This window comes from Zalophus californianus, chromosome 9 (genome assembly GCF_009762305.2).
Source record: "Zalophus californianus isolate mZalCal1 chromosome 9, mZalCal1.pri.v2, whole genome shotgun sequence".
NCBI lineage: Eukaryota > Metazoa > Chordata > Mammalia > Carnivora > Otariidae > Zalophus > Zalophus californianus.
Window position 1 is genome coordinate 26,412,121 of NC_045603.1, and position 18,283 is coordinate 26,430,403.

The window sequence follows — 18,283 nt, forward strand, 5'->3', positions numbered from 1 at the left end:
CTAATTAGTTGGGCTTGACACTGACTTTTACAGCTGCCTCCTATAATGAATTTTATTTTCTGGAAAAAAATGATATTTGCCTGCTAGATAGCTCTACCGTTCCCATTGACATCTTTATTTCAACATGTCTAAAACCAAACTGGAACCACTACATGTTAAAACTGAAAAAGAGTTATGAGGGTTTCCAGTCTAAACTCTCATTTTACAGAAGAGGAAAACATTCTGTACTGGGCTGGAGGTCTCACCCTTAGATTCATTTATAGCAATGTAAGCCATCATTCATCTCTTGGGTCACTTTTGCCTAGGTTGCAGAGCATTACTTAAAGTCCATTTGGCTTAGAGTGATCCTTCTAAGCTCATCCTGGCTAGTTTTTAAGAGCAGTGGGTTTTTGTTTTCATGTTGTTTCATTTTTCTCTTTTTTATTTTTTTTCTTCAAACAGCTGAATCCTTTAAGTTGAATCATATGAAGAAACCCCATATGTAAAAAGAGACTAACAAGAGGAGGTGCTCTGGTTAGCTAAGATATGGTGGTGGTTGGGGAGATCAGGAAAGGGAAAGGAAGAGTTTTACCCTGATAACTTGGCCCTCTCATTCCTAGGGGTGAGGGTCCTCCGGAGTGCCCCAGAGGTTAGGAAGCAGTTTGAAACTCACTGATTTGGAGGCATGTGGGATCCGGGAGTGGTGGTTGGCACGCATGAGAAGGTTGCTGGTGTTTCTCCTCATCAAGTTCCCCCGTGACTTCCACGTACCCTGGAGTAATGATTTTTAGTTCTTTTTGAATCTAAGAAGTAAGAATGAGGCCATCAGTGCAAGTAGGATCTTAATAAACTCCCAGCTATCATTTAAAAACTCTCATCAGTCACATTTGTAGTTATTTACACAGACAAGCAGCTTTTTTGTGAATTAAGTGACTTGGAATAGATAATTTTATTAGTATAGACATAGCTCAAGAATTATTAGCACATGAGGAAAAGCTTAGCAGCAATCAGCATATTGATCTTGCATAAACCCCTATAATGTTCTGATGAATTGTAAAATACTTGACACATTTTTAATTGTTTTTCTAGTATTATTTATAATTTTGAATTTTAGTCAGTAACTGATAAAGCCCCGTTTTAGACACCATGGGGAGATAGAAGGAAAATAGGCCAAGGTCCTTGCCCTCACATTTGAGTCATGCTGAGTGCAGAATGAAGAACGTGACATTTTAGGATTTTTTCCTTTGTACTTGATTTCACCACCTGAGCTTTCTTTTTTATATTGTGTAATTTTTAATTTTAATTTACTGACTTGTACAAAAGCATATTCATGACTGAAAATTCAATAATTTAAGGTTCTGTGCTTTCTTTCAAATTATTATTAGATTGCAAGCCTGGAGAAAGATAAAGAAGAACTACATAATCAACTGCTTAAGGTTGATCCCCCAAGAGAAAGCAAACGAATGGAGCTACTTGTTCGAGAGAAAGTCCATTTGAGTCAGAAATTAAAAGGTTTAGAGGCTGAAGTAGCAGAATTAAGGGCTGAAAAAGAGAATTCTGGTGCTCAGGTAGAAAATGCCCAAAGAATTCAGGTGCGGCAGTTGGCTGAGATGCAGGCTACAGTCAGATCCCTGGAGGTAAGATTTTAATTGCTTCCCAGTAGAGTATGGCATGCTTTTTTAAAATTGACAAGCCTTTGATTTTTAGAGCATAAATGTATGCTCACCAATCTAATGCTGACGCATTTGTAGAGTCCTAAGAGTATATATTCTTTTTGTAAAGAAGAAAACTATTGATTCATAAGCAGTAGCTATGCTGCCATATTTACAAAGGGATTAATTATTCTTTGGGAGAATGAATTAACCCTTGAAGTGCCAGAAAGTAGAATATGCCAAATTTTCAAAATTTGAGCTCTGAGGATTAAAGTCCTCTCAAACCAGAAAAAAGTTTCTTCCTAGATAGTTATTTCCTTACATGGGATTCAAGATATTAAAATCATAAGTCTTGTTTAAATAAAAATACCATACTTTAATATCTTATGACAGTTTCTTGCCGGAGTAATACAATTCAACTTGGTGCTAATGTACATAAGCCTTTAGTGAAATATTTCCCTGAGTTCATTAGAGAAAGATGAGAGGTAGACTGGTACTCCTAGAGGTATTCTCTGAAAACCTTTTTCTTTATCCTCCTAGGTTCACAGGTTGGAAGTTGTGAATTAAACTGACAAAAGACAGATTAACAAGAGAAAAAATATTTATTCGTGTTTGTGTACACAGAAAAATGTGGCTACAAGTGGCAGTTAGAATTTGGGGCTTACATACCACCTTAATAGGGAAGAGAGGGGGGAGAAAGGGTACTTACAGGAACACAAATGACTTTTAGGAAAGATTAATGGGCCTTTAGGAAAATAGATGGGAGATATGACAGTTTTGCGACAATGTGTAGGTGATTTCTTATCCTGGTACTGATTTCTCCCTTGATAGGGGTCAGTCTTCACTGGCTATGAAACCCCAGGGGAGGGGATTTATAATTCTTTTTGGAGGCTCTGCTTTTTGGCAGCTAAGAGAAGTTCAGGGAAAAACCTTTTCCTGTGTCTATTGATTATCAAATGCCTTCAGCTCAAAATAATTTTTATGCCACTGTGGCATATTCTGCATCCCTTAACCATCTTGTTTAGATGTGCTTACTTTTCCTAGTTCTTAGTGTCTAACATGTAACAGATATACCAGTTTACTTGTTTTGATTTATTTTGAGCAATCCAGAGAGAGAGAGAGAGGGAAAGAAAGAGAGTGTGTGTGTGTGTGTGTGTGTGTGTGTGTTAGAATAGTTGTGAAATGATTAGAGTTGTAGGGAAATTAGTGGGCACCTAGCAAAATAATGATTTTTTTTTTTTTTTTTGCTAACAAACTGGGTACAGGGAGCACATTGATATGTTATGAAGCATAGAAGTCACCTTTTTATTTTTGGATGAAACCTCTGATAGTATTTACTGGTTTCCTGAAGTAAAGGTGTATCATTGGACCTTAGACATGAGGCAGTTCAAAATGATACTATTATGTTGCTACCCTTCCATCCTTAATGTATTTATAGTGACAGAATAAGTGGGATGATTGCAATTGAACACAGCATATGACCCTCATTGAGGTCATTTAGAGTGATGATTTTCAGGACAAGTTGAATGATTACAAAAGGTGGGAGGTTCATTTGTGACATTTTCAAAATAGCCTGTGGTTAATTTTATCATTTGTCAGATGAAATGAAAAGAAGCATTTCTTTCTTCGATTTTTTTGGCTGTCATTGTGCCCAAAGAGTATCATTTTATATGTGAGGAAAATAGCTTTTTTCTGAATTATTTGTTGAATATATTCTTAATCATATTTAAGATATATAGGAAATGAGATCTTATAAAACTGTACTTATTCTTAAATGTCAAACATTTTAATTTTAACTATTTTGAGTAGAAATTTATTTATTTATTTATTTTTTTTTTTTTTTTTTAAGATTTTATTTATTTATTCATGAGAGACAGAGGGAGAGAGAGAGAGAGAAGCAGGCTCCCAAAGAGCAGGGAGCCCGATGCGGGACTCGATCCCACGACCCTGGGATCATGACCTGAGCCGAAGGCAGACGCTTAACCGTCTGAGCCACCCAGGCGCCCAAGTAGAAATTTATTTTTAAAAAGCATTTAGTTTTCGCTTTCTAATTAAAGAGTACTATGAGTGTTACCAACCAGAAATTTTCTCGACAATTTACAGACTTAAGAAATCTTTATGATATGTTGGATTCAAGAGCTATTGAGCTCTTTTTTCATACTTCCAGAGTCTCCAGATTAGTTGAGGGTTTTGAATTTTTAAATCTCTTGTTTTTATTTTTTAATCTGCCTTGATTTTCACATTTTTAGTTCTCACTTATTACTACAAATGAACCCTTTCTTCTACTTTCTATTATACTTTTGTATTTCTTTTTTTTTTTATAAGCTGCTCATTTATTCGGTTATTTTTCAAATGGTTTTTTTTAATATACTTTTGTGTTTCTGTTGTGCATTGAAATCCTCAAAAATGTTTGCTCGAATTGTGTCAACAATAAGAGTAAATAGGTATCAAGTGAGTGCATTAGGTACTCTCTTTCATGAGAGAAGTGTATATGTTTTGTTTCGTTGGTGGCTGTTGATACGTCATTTGTCCAGAGACTGTTGCATATTTCTTGGAGCAAATATCTTTCATTTGAATTCTACCAGTTACTTTGAGAAAACTCTTGTTGCTTTGTTAATATTGTTGAGGTTTTGAATAATTTGGGGTAGTATGATTATACATATATTAAAATAATAAAAATTTTTATATAATTATAAAAATTATGAATAAATTTAAAAATATTTTTTTAATCAAGGCTGAAAAACAGTCAGCTAAACTACAGGCTGAACGCTTGGAAAAAGAGCTACAATCAAGCAGTGAACAAAATACTGTTCTAATCAGTAAATTGCATAAAGCTGAGCGGGAAATAAATACGTTGACCAGTAAAGTAAGTCATCTTAATGTTTCTACTTCATTCTTTAGAATGCTTGATACCGCATAATGACAAAGAAATTTTGTATTCAAATTGTTTACTTCTCTATATTGAAATCTTTTTTTATCCTATCATTCTGCCTTCCAAATATATATAGAAACTGACCAGTTTTTACTACCTTTACTGTGACTACTCTTGTCCAGGCCATGATTTCTCTAGGTTCAATTTTTACAGTAGCCTCCTAACTCTCTACCTATTCAGAGCTCTGCATGATCTGGCCTCTGCAGTCTTTCCAGAGCCATCACAGTCCATTTCCCTCCTGTTCACTTTGCTCCAGCCTTACTGGCCTTCTTCTCACTCTTACTTACTTCTATCCTAGGGCCTTTGTATTGGCCTGCTGACATGGTCTTCCCTCAGGTCCATATAGCTTGCTTTCTCGCCTCTTTTTTCAGAGAGGCCTTCCTTGTTTACACATGTAAAATACCATCTTCCCTCTTCCTGCCTCACTGTCTTCTTTACCTGCTTTATTTTTCTTCATAGCTCTTAACAGCATTTGATATATTTATATTTGTTTATTTTTTGTCTCTTCTCTTCTCTCCCACCCCCTTTTCCTTCAACCAAATAGAAGCTTGAAGAACAGGGACATTGCTTTTATTACTCCTTGTACCTCCATCTCCTGCAACAGTGCTGACACACAACAGGCATTCTATAAATACTTGTTAAATGAGTATTTTAATAGCAGCATGGTGTGCATTTATGTTATTTTTATTTTTTAAAGATTATTTATTTTAGAGAAAGAGTGTGTGTGTGAGAAAGAGGGGGAGAGAGAATCTCCAGCAGACTCCCCGCTGAGCATGGAGCCCGACACAGGGCTCGATCCCAGGACCCCCAAGATCATGATCTGAGCTGAAATCCAGAGCTGTCAACTTAAGCAACTAAGCCACCAAGTGCTCCTATGTTATTTTTAAAAGAATATATATAATGGTTTGCGCATCTTTTATATACCAAGTTTTCTCAGGAACTTACAGTTTTTCCCCTCACATGCTCTCTATATAAGGAACCTGGTAACCAGAAATAGAGCAATGATAAAAGTATTTTGTAGAAAACTGTAGTGAATAACAGTATCCTCTCTGGAGTCAAGACAGACTAGATTCAAATTCCATTTATTTTCCTTAGTAGCTGTATGACCTTGAGCAATTTACTTTCTCTCTGAAAATTTCAGTGTTTTTCTTTATAAGCAGACTAATATCTACCTTATAGATTATGGCAAAATTAAATGCAATATTATGCATAAAGCACTTTGCATAAGGTCTAGTAGATAATTACCCAAATATTAGCTATTATTAATGATAGTACTTGGGGGCATCTTCAAGATCTTGGAAATAAGTCTCATTTCTGAATCAGTGAAATCAATTATTTTCCATCAGAGCAGAGTTATGTAAAATTACCTTGAAAAACGAAATGGCTCCCGGACCAGAAGGAACTTACTGTAGCATAGTAGAAATGAACTTATCTAAAGGAGTAATGTAGTCATCATAAATTCCTTGGCCAAGGAATCACTTGAGAGGACTTAGGCAGTGTTCATGACAGAGAGAAGATAGAGTTTTAGTCAGTAGAATGTAAGTATTCTGTCCCATTGGAGAGATAATTCTTACTGTGGGAAGGAATAGACCAATCTGTTTTAAATGGTGGGCATGAAACTATCATTTCATTTCATTCCATTTTTCTGATTGTATGATCACCAAAGAACTTTCTGTTATTTGACTTCCCATATAATTTTGTCTACAGGGAGAGAATGCACACTTGTCCTTCAGACTTAGAGTGTTCTATTTTCCATTATAGTTTTCTCACAGTTCTGATTTTATAGACCAATCTTTGTAAACTTTATTAATGTGAGTGCAGCCTTGAGAGTGGTGATTTCTGTGTCAGAAAGGCCATAAGCCATAATACTATATGTATTAGATGCCACCCTTGGGAGATAGTCTACCCAGTTTTTTCCATGGCAAACACATACTCTTTTATGTTTGCAGATTCTGTCTCTAGTGACATTAAAAATTTTTGTTTGAATTTTTATACTTTACAGTTTACAAAGTGGTTTTATAGCCATTGTATCATTTAATTCATTAGGCATGGCTGACACTAGAAAGAATAAGTGAAAATTAGGCAAGATTTTTAATTGTTGAAATACTTTTATTCAAATGTCTTTCTAGTCTAGCTTATAGGTTGAGACTAAGATGTATTTAGAAATTAAAAACTGTCATCTTGGAAGAGGTAATGAAGTACAATAGAAAAGTCCATGGACTTTGAATCAGATAAATCTGTCTTTTGATCCTAACTCATTTATCTCACTCATTACCTGTGTGACTTCTGATTTGCTTAACTTTTAAGTGGGAACAATGCCTATCTCTTACAGGATTTTTCTAAGATTAAAGATGGTATTGAATGCAGTAAATAGTAGCCTATGATGAAAATAATGGCAACAATTTTACACTGGTGTTATCCTTAAATGAGAAAATGATATACATAAAGACACGGGCCTTTGAGCCCACTGACTAGTTCCATTCCTCACTATATCAATAACTGTGTGTAGAACTTTAAGCGAGTTTCCTCATAGATGAAATAAAACATTGTTCTAGCTCATCCCTAGCAGCTCATCCAGCCTACTAGGATTGTATAAGTCCTATTGGAAAATAAATTAATAATTTAATTGCTTCCTGATTAACCTAAGTAGATTATTTATACATTCAAATGTATACATATTGAGAGAGATATATTGAGTTCCTACAATTATAGAGTATACAAAGAAATAGAGTATACAAAGAAGTAAATTCAGGAAGTTTTCTCATGCCTTTCTTCCAATTCTGGTATTGCTAAGAGTTACCTAATTTTAAGGGCACACTTGTGTTTTTTGCGTATAAATGGCTATATTAAAAACCACCCTTCAGCTTTAGACAAACCAAGTTTTCATTTGGAATCATGCATGTAAAAAGATTTCATTGGAAGGATAAATTTTAAAATGATATTTCAAACATGATTGTCACAGTTTTCTTTTCAACTTGAAATTTTCATCAATATTTTGCACCTCTAGCAAATGGTTGTTTGCAATGCAAAGGAACACCTGGGATGTATTTGTCTAAGTTATTCAAATTTGTAAATGTTTGTCATGTTTTTGAACAGAATTATGTCAGTGTGATTCGCAGTGTCTTGGATTAAAAAGTATTACCAAAGATGGCCTGAAAATGGTGACCTTAAAGATATTTAACATTCGGGGCGTCAGGGTGGCTCAGTCGTTAAGTGTCTGCCTTCAGCTCAGGTCATGATCCTAGGGTCTTGGGATTGAGCCCCGCGTTGGGCTCCCTGCTCAGTGGGAAGCCTGCTTCTCCCTTTCCCACTCCCCCTGCTTGCATTCCCTCTCTCGCTGTGTCTCTGTCTGTCAAATAAATAAAATCTTTAAAAAAAAAAAGATACTTAACATTCAGTGAGATAAATTCTAGGTATCTCAGGAGGTGTTTGATCTTTAAAACTCCAATAAAATATGCAGTTTAAGGAAATCTTCCCACACAGATATCCTTATTAGCTACATTAATGAGGTCATACCATCTCAGATCTTTGAAAAAGATCAGATTTTAAGTACTGTCTCTTCGGAATTTGTGTCAAGAGCTTCTTGAGTAATACATTTTTTTCAACTATATTTACCGTTCTTGCTTACATATATTGTTTTCTTGCATGTCTGTGTATATGTGTATGTGTAATTTAACAGATTCTGAACCCTTGTAAAATGCCTAATGTTGCTATTTTTTATGTTTCTTAAATTTAGTAGCACTAGATAATACTTTCTGGATACTTGCTTCTGTTATGTCAAAAGCATAAAGCAAATTGGCAACATGAAGGCCAAAATGGAAAATGTATTGTGAAAAAAAACAAAAGAGAAACAGAGTATCTTGGCCCATGCAACATTTTAACATTATACATTTTATTTAGGAAATGATCTCTAGTACTCCTAGGAATTTTGATGCCTGATCACAAAAAAAGTGAAGAACCAGGGATCTAGAGTCAGAAAGAAAAGTTTATTGTGACTAGTTGGAATTTGCTTCAGATTACTTATAGAAAGTGCTGCTGTTTGTCATAGTTTAGTAATAAAATTCCTATAAGTTTTTCATTTTTAATAAATCCTTTTAATATATTTTTAGGAAGTTAGCAATTACTATAAGTGCATTCATTATTTTAGGATTATAGAAATGTGGCACTATAGGAAAACTGAAACTCCTATAGGTCCATAGATGAGTAAATTCAAATGCAGCAAGGACAAGCACTTTGAGCATATACCACTAGTTTAATAATAAAAGTAGGCCTGAAGTCAGACTTTACTTTTTGACTTCCTGTCTACTGTTCTTCCAGTTTCAATAATTATATTTGAGTTGAAAAAAATATTTTCTCAGAGTGAAATGAATCAAGAAATAGGTTTTTTATATATTTCGTAGTTCTTGTTGAAATGAATCAAGTTTTTGCAAAATAAGATGGCTATAATTTTCCACCTCATATTTAGAGAAGCTATGGTGTGGTTTAATTAACTGTTATGTCATTTTAACCTTTTACAGCTAGTATATAATAGCAGGTTGTAATTTCATTTGTTATAGAAATTGGATTTTCATTGTAGTTGTATTTCTTCAAAATTTTAAACACTTATAGTGTAAATTCTGTCTGTCCATGAAATTATAATGTAGTAGAGTCCAATCCACAGAAAGTTTAAGTTGTTAAAATAAATACAGTGTCTTAGCTGCTTTCATGTAGTTAAACATTGTTCTGTGAGACTTGCTTTCAGAAATGTTTAAAACTGCAGACCTGGTGTCAGCACAAGGTATTCATTTTATGTAGTGTCATTTATTTATTTTTTTTATTTTTGGGGGGTTCCTTTTTTTAACTTAAATTCAGTTAATTAACATATAGTGTATTAGTTTCAGAGGTAGAGTTCAGTGATTCATCAGTTGCATAGAACATCCAGTGCATTCCATCACTTGCCCTCCTTCATGCCCATCACCCAGTTACCCCATCCCCCCCACCTGCCTCCCCTCCAGCAACCCTCAGTTTCTTTCCTATAGTAAAGAGTCTCTTATGGTTTTTCTCCCTCTCTGATTTCATCTTGTTTTATTCTTCCCAGGTTTGTTTGTTTTTTTTACTAACCAGAATCATGCTGTATGTATTTATTATTCTTTGATGTGCTTGTTGGTGATGTTCTCAGCCTAGCACACTCCTTTTATCCATTCTATATTCCACAGAAATAGTATCACTGTTTGGGTTGCTTCATTCTGTTGTTATAATTATGCCCACTTTTGTGCACAAACTTGAGCACAGGGGCTGGAATTTGAGGGGAAGAGTGCCAGTTTGAGCCCTTGGCAGTCTGAGGTGAAGGCATGTTGACTTGGCATTGAGCAGGTGGCAGGCCGTGCATGCTGACTTGGCATTGAGCAGGTGGCAGGCTGTGCATGCTGACTTGGGCAGGAGGGCGGCTGGACTGTGGATTTGGGACCCACAGGCTGATGGCATCATGTGTGACAGGGACATGGCTGGTTTTGCTTCTAACTTTTGTTTTTCTGGAACATCCATCTCTCTTTCTATTCTAAATGAAAGTCTTGCTGGATAGAGTATTCTTGGCTGTAGATTTTTTTCCTTTTAGCAGTTGGAATTGATCATTCTGCTGCCTTCTGGCCTGCAGAGTTTCTGCTAAAAAACCCACTGATAGCCGTATGGGGTTTCCTTTGTATGTCACTGCTTTCCTTTCTCTTGCTGCTTTTAAAATTCTCTCTTTATCACTACTTTTGGCCATCTTATTTACTTTGCGTCTTGGTGCAGACCTCCTTGGGTTGGTTTTGTTGGGGGTTCTCTGTGCCTCCTGGATTCTGGATTTCTTTTTCACTCCCCAGATTCAGGAAGTTTTGAACTATTATTTCTTCAGACAGATCTTCTGCCCCCTTTTCTCACTCTTCTCCTTCTGGGAGCCCTATCATGCAACTGTTATGCTTGACAGTGTTGCTGAGTTCCCTGGGTCTATTGTCATTTTGCATATTTTTTTTCCCCTCTCATCTGCTTAGCTTGATTACTTTCCATTACTCTGTCCTCCAGGTGGCTGCTCCGTTCTTCTTCCTCTTGTTTGCTACTTATTCCAGGTGGTTTATTTTTATTTCCATTTATTGAGTCCAGTAGCTCTAACTGGTTCTTTTTTACGTCTCCTATCTCTTGGTGGAGGGTCTCATGAAGGTTCTGCACTCTTTTCTCAAGACCAGTGAGTATCTTTATGAGCATTACTTTAAATTCTCTATCAGACATATTACTTTTCTCCATTTTGCTTAGGTCTCCTGCTCTGATTTTGTTCCACTCTTTCCTGTGGGACATATTCCTCTCTCTCCTCATTCTATCTGTTGCTGTATCTGTTTTTCTGTGTTAGGAAAGTCAGCTATGTCTCCCGCACTTGAAAGTCATGGCTTTATGAAGACGAGGTCCTGCAGCGCAATGTCTCCTTTTCATCAGAAAATGCTGCTTCAGGGGGTGTCTCCTATACGTGTGTTGCTACGAGGGTGTCCTACCATTGTGGCTGGGATGTGTTTGCCTTCAGTCCGGCCTGCGATGGCTCTCTGTTGTGGGCAGAGTCTGGTGCCTGTAGTGTTAGTGAGCCAGTCTGGGGCTGCCTTGGGCTCGAGTTGAGTCAGACCAGGTGTTGGCCAGAGATGCAGTAGTACCAAACTACAGGCACTTTCTCTGTGTCGTCCCCGGAGAAGCTTTTGTTGGTGGGTGGGGCCTGCAGTCAGACCATCTGCCTGCCCCCAACGCACTGCTGGGGTCACAGTCCAACTGGCGTGTGGTTATCTTCCCCTCTCCCTGGGGCAGGACTCACTTTGGAGTGGTGCTGGCCCTTGTCTGGGCCGCGCACACACTGCCAGGCTTGTGGCACCTCTTTGTTGGGATCTTGCCAAGAGCGATCGGAGGGGGTGGATCTGCTTCGCTGTGGCCTCTTGTCTATGCCGGGCTGCGGGGAGTCTGTTCTGCCAGTTTTCCGGTTGCTTTCTGGGTTATTTATTGCCAACGTGGATGCTCTCCAGGCGGCCACACGGCAAGAGGTGAGCCGAGGGTCGTCCTGCTCCGCCATTGTCCCAGCAGCCTCTGTAGTGTCATTTAAAAATTCTCTGTTTATTTGGAAGCAAAGCATGCATCTTAAAATGTGGTTAGCAGTACAAAGGAAGCAGAGTACTTGCTTTCTGTTGTTCTTTAAGTGAGGATTTTGACCAAACCCTTCCTTACAGTGTTTTTAAGACCTTTCATAGATGGAACCTCTTTTGGTAAGACACTTCTGTTTTTCATCCTTCTCCTCTTTGGCTCTAGGAGCTCTTTCTCATTTGTTTCTAACTCCCATCTTCAGTTTTTATAGATTTCCGTGGCACTCAAGGATATTATCCTCTGCCCTCCTGTTCCCATCATCTTACATTTTACATATTTGGCTTGTATATATTTGTGGTTTTCTACTCTAATTTCATAGTTTTATGCATCAGTATGTCAGAGTAGAGGTTTGTCTAATTTTTATACCTGTATTGGTTAAATCCTCATTAGAGGATTAACTATAGGACTAACTTTAGAAGCACCTTACCAAAAGGAAAGGAAATGAAAAATATTAGAGGGTAGTGCAGATAACTGGAGAGATTAAGCTTTTTTGTTTGCTTCTGTAACCCCAGCTCCTACAACTGTGCTAGGGCACATAATAGGTACTCAGTAAATATTTATCCAATGAATGAATACTACTCATGAACTAGAATCATTCAACTTGTCTCAGAGAAAACAAAATTAGTTATGTGATTGGTTAATTATATGGAAAATATTGACAATTGTTTCCATTCACTCAGGGCTTTAAAAGAATCAGGTTTGGGCAGTAAAAGTTTAAATTAGATTTATATGTTTTATACTCATTCTTCTCACTGCCACCACATCCATACACACACACACACACACACACACACACACACACACACACACACACAATTCAATTGATTCTTCCTTCTTGCCCACTTGATCAATCCTTTGCCTCTTAATTGGTGTCTTTACCTTCAGTTTCTTAATCTTAATTTGCAATTAGAGTTAATTTTCTGAGACAAAGTTGATTGTGCCCCCTTCAGTAGCTAACAGGATACACAGCCCTTTTGTACGGCATATAAAGTTTCTTCTCTGCCAGTCTACAGATTTCCTGCCTTCTTCTGTTCTAACACATTGCTCATTGTTTCTTGCAAGCATACTGTGTGATGTTATGCCTTTATAACAGTTTATGTGCTGTTCCTTATATCTAGAATGCCTTCTCGTCACCAGCACTTTTTTTTAAAGGAAGGTTTTAGGTTTTTTTCTCTGAAGATGTGTCCGTCGTTGACTATTAGATTTTAGGTACTTGCAGTTAAGCCTTTTAAGGCAAGATTAAGCCAGATGATCCCAGCCAGATATTTGTAAAGAAATAATTCTGTTAGGAAAAGGCTGTTTTCTTGGTACCAAATACTGTTCAAGGCCCTGAAGCACCTTCCCATTGGAAGGTACTTACACTGTGTACTCTGCTACCAAAACGTTTTCTCGTTTCTACTGATGTTTTTGGGAAGCAGTTAATGGCAAGAAAATGACCTATAGTAATTTCAATTTCTAATTATCAACAGGTAAAAGAACTTAAACATTCAAACAAACTAGAAATAACAGACATCAAACTGGAGGCAGCAAGAGCTAAGAGTGAGCTAGAAAGAGAAAGGAATAAGATTCAGAGTGAACTGGATGGTAATATATGATTTCCCATGCTTTTTACTATTATTTTTACATACAAACAAATTATTAAAATAGATCAAACTGAATTTTTATTTCCAGATTTTCAGCCTAATTGAATTTTAATTTGAGAGCACATATGGATTGTTTTTATTTGTGTTGAATGTTCATTTTGTGATGTGTCTTTTAAAAAAAATCAGTCTTATGTTTATGTCAGTTATTTGATTAATACATAAATTAAGTGAAACTTTACAAATAGGATTTCATACTTTCTGAGTTTAAGTTGTAAATCTATTTAGATCATGTGATTATTAGTCCCAGACCATTTTAAGACTTAAGAATGTAAGGAAGATAGGTGGATCCCCAGCCCAGTTTTTATTTTTATGTAGACAGTAGGCTAGTTATTGGGCCTATTTTTAAGCTCCAGTGTAGTCTTAGAATGTCCTTCTCATCAAGATTCCTCAGAATTATATTATTTCTGATTTTTCTTAAGAGGTGTTTAAGCTACCTTGGCCTGTAACTGTCTTCAAGTTGGTCTTTAGTTGAACTGGCCTCTATAGTTTCAGACAGAGCTTATGATGAATTACTGTTTTCCTCATTAATCTCTACTTGATGTTGGTTCATGAATTTCTATAGAGTTAGGGAGTAACTTTTCAAGGGACTTAAAGAGTTTATGATCTAGTTATGCATTCTTTTTAAATTTTGTGTTAGATATGAATTTGTTTTAGTTATTTCATCTGCAAAATACTTGCCATATCAATATAAGGAAAATTTGTGAATTAATTGGATAAACTTGAAAGTTTCCAATTTATATTTCTTTTTTTTTTTTTTAAGATTTTATTTATTTATTTGAGATAGAGTGAGAGCATGAGCTGAGAGACAGACGGAGAGGGAGAAGCAAGCTCCCCCCTGAGCAGGGAGCCTGATGTGGGGCTTGCTTCATCCCAGGACTCTGGGATCATGACCTGAGCTGAAGGCTCCCGACTTAACTGATTGAGCCACTCAGGCGCCCCTCCAATTTATATTTCTATTGGAAATATATAACACATCTGCTAGAATGATAGGTTTTGATGGGTTCTGTGATTTTATTCACTCTACTTCCAGCCAACTTTATGATGGTGCTGTCTGTGGGGCTAAGGTTACAAAACCCTTTTAGAAGTTAAATAAGTATTTATATCTCTTTGGATATCCCCTGGGTTGATGTCCCCAACTTTCAAGAGTCAAGTGAGTAAATGTATATAGTCTTTTATTAAAACATTTGTATATGTATGCTAAATAAAATGACAGAATAGTTAATTCTGAGTTTTAGTCAGTTTCATTCTTGAAAGGTTTATCAGTAATGTATAGATCTTTGAAAATACATATACAGACTTTCTACGTTTTTTTAGTTGTCTTATGAGTTTATGGATGCTTGCTGTTACAATTTTTTCAGCTTAATAACACTGAATACAGCATATCTTTTTCCTTAAAAAAATACTAGGATTACAGTCAGACAATGAAATTCTCAAGTCAGCTGTCGAACACCACAAAGCTCTCCTAGTAGAAAAGGATCGTGAATTAATACGTAAAGTACAAGCTGTCAAGGAAGAAGGTTATCAAAAACTTGTGGTATTACAAGATGAAAAGTAAGTACTTAATTACCTTATTTTGTGTTCAGTCTCCTTGCAAATGAAAATATTTTGCTCTCATATCATCCTCATTGTAGTTGTTGTAACATAATTATCATTTGTTGTTTTAGGATAGAACTTGAGAACAGATTAGCGGATTTAGAGAAAATGAAAGTGGAACATGATGTCTGGAGGCAATCTGAAAAGGATCAGTGTGAAGAGAAATTGCGGGCTTCACAGATGGCAGAAGAGTCGGCCAGAAGGGAACTTCAGAGTATTAGGTTATATATGCATGTGTATATTTTAAACTTCATTTTGAAATAATTTCAGAGGTAACAAAACATTGTAAAATTCCCACATGATCTTCACCGAGATCTTTAAAGATTGACATCTTACATAACCATATTACATTAATCAAAGCTAAGATACTAACATTAATATAATCAGGAAATAAATATTAGTGTTATCAAACCTATAGACTTTAGTCAAATTTTACCAATTGTCCTACTGATATCCTTTTTCTGGTCCAAGATCCAGTCCAGAATCATACATTGCCTTTCCTTGAAGAGTGCTGACCAGTTATTTTGTAGCTTGTCCCTCAATTTGAGTTTGTCTTAAATTCTTTATGATTAAATTCAGGTTATATATATTTAGCAAAAATAATACCAAAGTCAAAGTCATGTGTCCTCAGTGCATTATATTAGGAGATATATTATTTGTCCCCTTACTGGTGATGTTCACTTTGATTGTTTGGTTAAGGTGGTGTTGGCCAGATTTTTCCAGTATAAAATGACTTTTTTTCTCTTTGTGATATATAATTATCTTATGGGGAAATACTTTGAGACTATGTAAATTTTCTCATCATACATTCTTCCACTCATCTTAGAACCCAGTGGCCAAATATGAGACAATTTGAGCAAAGAAATAAGTTGTAATAAAAGGTTATAATCCAGAGGATAAAATAAAATCTGTGTGTCCAGATGATATAATGTATAATATTTAGAGAGAAGGAAAGCTCTTTTCAGGAGAATTCCAACTAATAAACGTAGAAAGAATGATGGAAATAGGAAAAGATCATTTGGCAAACACTATAGTAGAAATGATAGGCATGATGTTGAAAATTTTCAAAGGTTTTCAGCATCTCTGGGGACAATCATAATTTTTCCTCTCTTATGCTATTAATATTGTGTGTTAATGGATTTCTTAATCTTGAACCAACCTTAACTTCTGGAATAATTATCTGTTTATTTTATAAAAAACACTCTGTTAAAGCTCTCTGTCTCTATTGGGATAAATTTTGATAATCTGTGTTTTCATATGAAATTATTTCATCTTGGTTTTCAAATTTGTCTGCATAGAGATCTGCAGAATAGTTTTTATTTTTCAGTTTGTTCCGTTTCAATGCTTACTTTCCCTGGGCCATTTCTTATTTGTATATGTGCTTTCTTCCTCTCTTTGTTAATCTAGTCAGCTAGTGCTTTGTTGATTTTATTCTTTTTATTGTGATAAAATATACATAACAATTCACTATTTTAATCATTTTAAGCATACATTTCAGTATTTTTTAAATTAGGAATTTGATTTATGGAGTCAACTGTTTTTCTATTTCCTACCTCATTAATTTCTACTCTCTTCTTTCTGTGTTTTTCTGCCATTAAAAAGTTTTTATAGTTTTATTAGTGTTTAGCATACATAAAATAAAATTCATCCATTTAAATAATGTGCAGCTTGATGCCTTTTGGTAATTGTATAAAGTTTTGTAATCATCACCACAGTAAAAGCATAGAACAGTTCAGTTACCCTAAAAGTTTCCCCATGTCTCTTTGCAGTTGACCTCGCCTCTGATCCCCAGCCTTAGGCACCCCCAGATTTATCCATGTTGTTGCATATATCAGTAGTTCATTCCTTTCTATTGCTGATTAATATTCCATTGAATGGATGTAACATTTGTTTATTCATTTTCCTTTTAATGGACAGATATTTGGGTTGTTATTAGTTTGGGGCTATTATGATTAATGTTGCTAAGAACATTCATGTACAAGTCTTTGGGCATACATTTTTATTTCTCTTGGTTAAATGTCTAGGAATGACATTTCTGAGTGATGACATATAGCAATACTGTTTTATAACATACATAGCTAAACTGTTTTACAAAGAAGTATTCCTGTAGCAACGTATGAGAGTTCCCCTATGACAATTCCATGTAATTCACACATCTTAACTGACATTTGTTATTGTCAGTCTTTTTAACTTAACCCTAGCAGATGTGTAGTAATATATCATTGTGGTCTTAATTTGATTTTCCCCAATGGCTAATGATGGTTAGCATCTTGTAATGTGGTTTTTTGAAGTATTCATCCAAATATTTTGCCCATATTTAAAATTGGGAAATTATTTTCATATTCAGTTGTAACAGGTCTTCATTTTGCAACAAGCCCTTTGTCAGATACATATTTGACAGATATGTTCTAAGTCTGTGGATTGCTTTGTTTATTTTAATTGTGTCTATTGAAAGCAAAATTTATTTTGATGAAGTCCATTTTATCATTTTTTTTCTAGTTTGTGTGTGTGTGTGTGTTTTAATTTTTAAAAAACTTATTTAAGTGATCTTTATGCCCCACATGAGATTTGAACTCATGACCCTGAGGTCAAGTTGCATGCTCTATGGACTGAGCCCTCCAGCCACCCCTTTTGTGTGTTCTCTTTAAGAAAGCTTTGCCTAATCTTGTGTTACAAAGATTTCTATTTTGTTTTCTTCTAAAAGATTAATATTTTGTTTCTTACACTTAGGTTTTATGATCCAGTTCATGTTAATTTCTGTGTAGTGTGAGGTGATGGTAGACATTCATTTTTTATTTCCATATAGATATCCTGTTGTTCCAGCATCATTTGTTGAAGACTGTCTTTTCCTCTATTGAATTATTTTGGTTCCTTTGTTGAAAATCAGTTGACCATTTAAGTGTATCTGTTTCTGGACTCCGTCCTATTGCACTGATCTGTTTGTCCGTCTTCATGTGACTATCACACTGTCTTGACCACTGTGGCTTCATAGTAAGTTTGATGCAGGTAGTGCAAGTCCTCTCCACCTTGTTCTTTCTTGTAAAGATTGTTTTGGCTTTTCTAGGTCCTTTGCCTTTCCACATAAATTTTAAAATCAACCTGTCACCTTTTTCAAAAAGGCTTGTTAGGGTTTTGATTGGAATTGCAATGAATCTGAATTGTAGCTCAGTTTGAGAAGAGTTGTCATCTCAACAATATTGAGCCTATCCAATCCATGAATAATGGCACGTCTCTTCATTTAATTAGATCATCTTTAATTTCTATCATCAGAGTTTTATAGTTTTCATTGAATATGTCATGCATGTCTTATGTTACATTTTATTGCTCAGCATTTTTATGTGATTATAAATGGGAGT

The 18,283-nt window shown here is 35.6% G+C and overlaps 1 protein-coding gene across 4 annotated transcripts in view; it reads left to right on the forward strand.

Moving 5' to 3' along the window:
• Positions 1–18,283, forward strand: part of CEP83 (centrosomal protein 83) — a 137,684-nt gene that overhangs the window by 88,687 nt on the left and 30,714 nt on the right. For 3 of the 4 annotated variants that reach the window (XM_027594072.2, XM_027594075.2, XM_027594073.2), the window contains 5 exons: positions 1,365–1,616; positions 4,366–4,497; positions 13,161–13,275; positions 14,741–14,885; positions 14,999–15,148. In XM_027594072.2, coding sequence (XP_027449873.1) covers positions 1,365–1,616; positions 4,366–4,497; positions 13,161–13,275; positions 14,741–14,885; positions 14,999–15,148 — 794 coding nt within the window. The remainder of the gene's footprint in view (positions 1–1,364; positions 1,617–4,365; positions 4,498–13,160; positions 13,276–14,740; positions 14,886–14,998; positions 15,149–18,283) is intronic. The other variant, XM_027594074.2, reaches the window with a different exon arrangement.